Source organism: Rhincodon typus, chromosome 28, assembly GCF_021869965.1.
Source record: "Rhincodon typus isolate 14 chromosome 28, sRhiTyp1.1, whole genome shotgun sequence".
Lineage (NCBI taxonomy): Eukaryota > Metazoa > Chordata > Chondrichthyes > Orectolobiformes > Rhincodontidae > Rhincodon > Rhincodon typus.
Genome location: NC_063359.1, coordinates 36,688,725 through 36,693,803, shown reverse-complemented (window position 1 = coordinate 36,693,803; position 5,079 = coordinate 36,688,725). Strand labels below are relative to the sequence as shown.

The window sequence follows — 5,079 nt, the reverse complement described above, 5'->3', positions numbered from 1 at the left end:
GGTCTTTTCTCCAGGGCAGGGGAGTCCAAAACTAGAGGATATGTGGTTTAAGGTGAAAGGGGAAAGATTTAAAAGGGACTGAAGGGGCAACTTTTCAGGCAGAGAGTGGTGCGTGTATGGAATGAGCTGCCAGAGGAAGTGGTGGAGGCTGGTACAATTACAACATTTCAAAGGCATCTGGATGGGTACATGAATAGGAAGGGTTTAGAGGGATATGGGGCAAATGGAAATAGATTAATTTAGGATATCTGGTTGGCATAGACGAGTTAGACTGAAGGGCTTGTTTCCATGCTGTACATCTCTATAGCTGTGAGATCTTGGCTAATCTGATTGGGGCATCACTGTCTAGACCAGTAATTATTGTCCATCCCTAATTGGCCTTGAAAAGGTGATGGTGAACTGTGTACACCCATGATGTTAGGCAGAGAATACTGTAATGAAATATTGTTTTTACAGTCAATTACTGTCTACCTGTGATCCACTTTCAACAAAAGTGTGTACCTGAACCCCCTAGGTCTCTCTGTTCAATTTATGGCATAGACGGAGGCCATTTGGCCCATTGTGCCTGTACAGACATGTTAAATGTGTATCATTGTCTGATGCTGATCTCCTGCATTTTCCCCATGCCTTTGCACTTTTTCATTTCTGAATAACCATCCAATGCCCTCTTGAATGCCTCCATGACACCATCCTAGAAAAATCAGCCCGCTTGATTGGCACTACATCGACAAACATTCATCCCTCTACCACTGGCACCCAGTAGTAGCAGTGTGTACCAGCGACAAGATGTACTGCACAAATTCACTGAGTTCCATCAAACCACCCTTAGAGAGCAGGTTCATTGTTCCTTGAAAGTGGAGTCATAGGTAGGCAGGGTAGTGAAGAAGGCATTTGCTATGCTTGCCTTTAATGATAAGTACATTAAGTCTAGGAATTGGGAGGTCATGTTGCAGCTGTACAGAATGTTGACTAGGCCACTTTTGGAAAACTGCCTTCAATTCTGGTCTCCCTACTATATGAAGGATGTTGTGAAGGGTTCAGAAAAGACTTATAAGGATGTTGCCACAGTTGGAGGCTTTGTGCAATCGGGAGAAGCTGAATAGGCTGGGGCTATTTTTCCAGGAGAGTTGGAGGCTGAGGGGTGACTTTATAGAGGTTTATAAAATCATAAGGGGCAATGGATAGGGTGAATAGCCAAGGTCTTTTTCCCAGGGTAGGGGTGTCCAAAACTAGACAGCATAGGTTTAAAGGTGAGAGGGGAAAGATATATAAGGGACCTAAGGAACAACGTTTTCATGCAGAGGTTAGTGCATGTATGGAATGAACTGCCAGAGGAAGTGGTGGAGGCTGGTACAATTACAACATTTAAAAGGCATCTGGATGGCTTTATAAATAGGAAGGGTTTAGAGGGATATGGGCCAAATGTTGGCAAATGACACTAGATTAATTTGGGATATCTGGCCAGCATGGATGAGTTGGACCAAAGGATCTGTTTCCATGCTGGAGATCTCTGTGACTCTAAAACCAAAAAACACAAACATGGGCAGTGAGAGAAGAAAATGAGAAGAGGAAATCATATTAAAACATAAAGCAACGTTGGAGCAGATTTCTTAATATAATCCTCAAAGCCTTTGTCTTGATCACATTAACCTTTAAACTGTGAGGGCAGAATTTTGTATATTTTGGAACCCAACCCAATGATTCCACTGAATGAAAATGGGAACGCGCAGAATCTAAAGAGGCTGCAGGACTTTCTCCATTGAGTCATCACTCAGGTCTCAAAATTGATACTAAATGGGAGTTGGAACATCATGTTGCGGCTCTCCAGGCCATTGGTGAGGCCGCTTTTGGAGTACTGTGTACAATTCTGGTCGCCCTGCTATAGGAAGGATGTTATCGAATTGGAAAGAGTGCAGAAAATATTTACAAGAATGTTGCCGGAACTGGAGGGTTTGAGTTATAAGGAGAGCTTGGATAGGCTGGTCCTTTTTTCATTGGATCATAGGAGGTTGAGGGTTAACCTTATAGAGGTTTATAAAATCATGAGAGGAATAGATAAGGTAAGTAGCTAAGGTCTTTTCCCCAGGGTAGGGGAGTTCAAAACTAGAGAGCATAGGTTTAAGGTGTGAGGAGAAAGATTTAAAAGGGACCTGAGGGACAGCTTCTTCACACAGAGGGTGGTGTATATATGGAATGAACTTCCAGACGAAGTGGTACACGCGGGTACAATTACAACATTTAAGAGACATTTGGATAGGTACATGGATAGGAAAGGTTTAAAGGGACATGGGCCAAATGCAGGTAAATGTGATTCGATTTTTTTATTCATTCAGAGGATCAGGGCATCACTGGCCAGGCAGCATTTATTGCCCATCCCTAATTGCCCTGAGGCAATTAATTGAGTTTGGGAAACCTGTTTGGCATGGACAAGTTAGACTGAAGGGTCTATTTCCATGCTGTGTGACCTTAAGGCTGTATAACAGTTTGGTGATTCTATATCAAGCTTCTTGAGTGTTCTTGCAGCTGCACTTATCCAGGCATGTGACAAATATCCCATCACATTCCTAACCTGTTCCTTGTAGATAATGAGAGACAACAAGATGCAGGGCTGGATGAACACAGCAGGCCAAGCAGCATCATAGGAGCAGAGAGGCTGACGTTTCGGGCCTAGACCCTTCATCAGAAAAGGGGGAGGGGAAGGGGGTTCTGAAATAAATAGGGAGAGAGTGGGAGGCGGATAGAAGATGGATAGAGGAGAGGATAGGTGGAGAGGAAACAAACAGGTCAAAGAGGCGGGGATGGGGCCAGTAAAGGTGAGTGTAGGTGGGGAGTTAGGAAGGGGATAGATCAGTCCAGGATGGACAGGCTGTGGGGAATCAGGAGGTGAGAGTTACTCACTGCAGATTTCCTAACCATTGAGCTGCTGTTGTTGCTACAGTATTTATATGATTAAACCAATTCGATGTTTGGTCAATGTTAACCCCAGGACGTGGACAGTGGGGGATTGTGAAGGTAATGCTATCGAATGTCCAAGGACAATGGTTAAAATTCAGTCTTATTGAAGAATACCATCAAGAAGCATTGCAGAAATTTACCAAGGTAGCACCTTCTAAACTACAATCACTCTCTAGAGAGACAAGGACAGCAGACCCATGGGAATGTCACCATCTAAAAGCTCTCTTTTAAGTCACACACCATCCTGACCTGAGACTACATTGCTGCTCTTTCAGTGTCTCTGGGTAAAAATCCTGGAAGTCTCTTCCTAAGAGCGCTGTGGGTGGCTCTACAGCACATGGATTGTAGTGGTTCGAGAAGACAGCCCACCAAGGGTAATTGGGATGGATTATAAATGCTGGCCCAGTCAATAATGGCCAAATCTTCTGAATCATTTAGTTTAAAAGTTCTGGATGGTCTGCAGTTGTTATTGATGAGGGAACCTCACATCATGTCAAACGTGGCCAGGATTCGTGTGCTGCTCTAGGCAGTGAAAAAAAAGTATGTACGGAACTAATGAGTCTCAGAAGATTCAGAGCATGATGGTGAAAGACGTCATCTTCAAGGAAGGTCACCAAGGATACACAGGAGGTGGACAGGTGAAGTGATCTATCTAATATTCTTGGTTTCATTGTGCTACTGAAGAACATTCAGAGTCTACAGAGGTAAGGAAAATGTTAATGTTTATTTAAGAAACATCCTATTGTGACTTCTGTTTGCCATGAGTCACAGAGTCATCGAGATATGTAGCACCGAAACAGACCCTTCGGTCCAACTTGTCCATGCCGACCAGATGTCCTATCTAAATCTAGTGCCATTTGCCAGCATTTGGCCCATATCCCTCTAAACCCTTCCTATTCATATACTTATCCAGATGCCTTTTAAATGTTGTAATTGTACCAGCCTCCACCACTTCCTCTGGCAGCTCATTCCATATACACACCACCCTCTTTGTGAAAAAATTGCCCCTCTCATTTTGAATCTAAGCCCTCCAGTTTTGGACTCCCCAGTCCCAGGGAAAAAACCTTGTCTACTTCCCCTATCCATGCCCCTCATGATTTTAATCAAAAAGAACCCACTTTACTCACGGCTGTAGATTTACAAAACATATACTAGCCACTTAGCTGCTACCCTGCTGCGATTTCCCCACACAGGTTTCTCCAAAGTCAGCTGTGTGTTTCGCTGTTTGTTTATTTTTCTTAGATGAACTTGGATGTCCAGAGATACTTGAAATCAAACAGCAGAGGCAGTAGCTATGAAGGCTCACTGCTGGGTCAGTCAGCAATGTAGTTTTCTTTCTCTATTGATTCACTTCCCACCATGTGGTCATTGCCTTTGTCTTCCTTCCTCCTTTTTCAAAGTGCCGTTGTTTTGATTTTCTTTTCCACCAAAGTTCCAAAACAATGCTTATAAAACAGTAATTACTGCTCCTAGAATTTGAGGAAATCAGCTCCAACACTGAAAATACCTCAAAAAAGGAGCAGCTCTCAAAGCCACAATTTTTTTCCCCTTCCTCCATCTTGGATTATCCGTTTGTAAGAGAGGGGAAAATCATGTGATATTGCAATACTTCCTGTGACGATGTAAATATTTCCAATTTTTTCACCGGTCCCAAACTGGAAAGATTTGATTCTGATTGAACGTGTTCTGTCATATTACAAAAAATTTAAGCCTGCAGCATAACCCAAACACCAAATCTCACCAGTAACTTGCCTGAACCAGTAAGGCACAATGTCACTGACATAATCCTTCAGAAAGATGCAAGAGCAATGTTAAAAGGACCAACAAAGTTGTGCATAATTCTATAAAATAAAATTTATTTCTAAAGATAATTAGAGATGTTTTACAAGAGAATAAAACTAATTTGTGATCAGCCCAGTTGTTCATTGATGAATATGAAGAACCATACAGACTTGGAAAAGAGAGATTTGATCTGTAGTCTCGGCTGTTCCTGACTTGTCCTGTGATATGGATTTTGCAATTGTTCCTTTCTTCCTGGACCAGAGGTGGGAAAATAGGTATAAGATTCTCCAATGGTTCGTGTGTGTGTGTGTGTGTGTGTGTGTGTGTGTGTGTGTGTGAGAG

General features: G+C 42.7%; 1 protein-coding gene across 1 annotated transcript in view; it reads left to right on the top strand.

Annotated features, from left to right (window-relative positions):
• The first annotated feature begins 3,497 nt into the window (after positions 1-3,497).
• Positions 3,498-5,079, top strand: part of LOC109931616 — a 63,442-nt gene continuing 61,860 nt past the window's right edge. The window contains exon 1 of the mRNA XM_048613402.1: positions 3,498-3,585. Coding sequence (XP_048469359.1) covers positions 3,498-3,585 — 88 coding nt within the window. The remainder of the gene's footprint in view (positions 3,586-5,079) is intronic.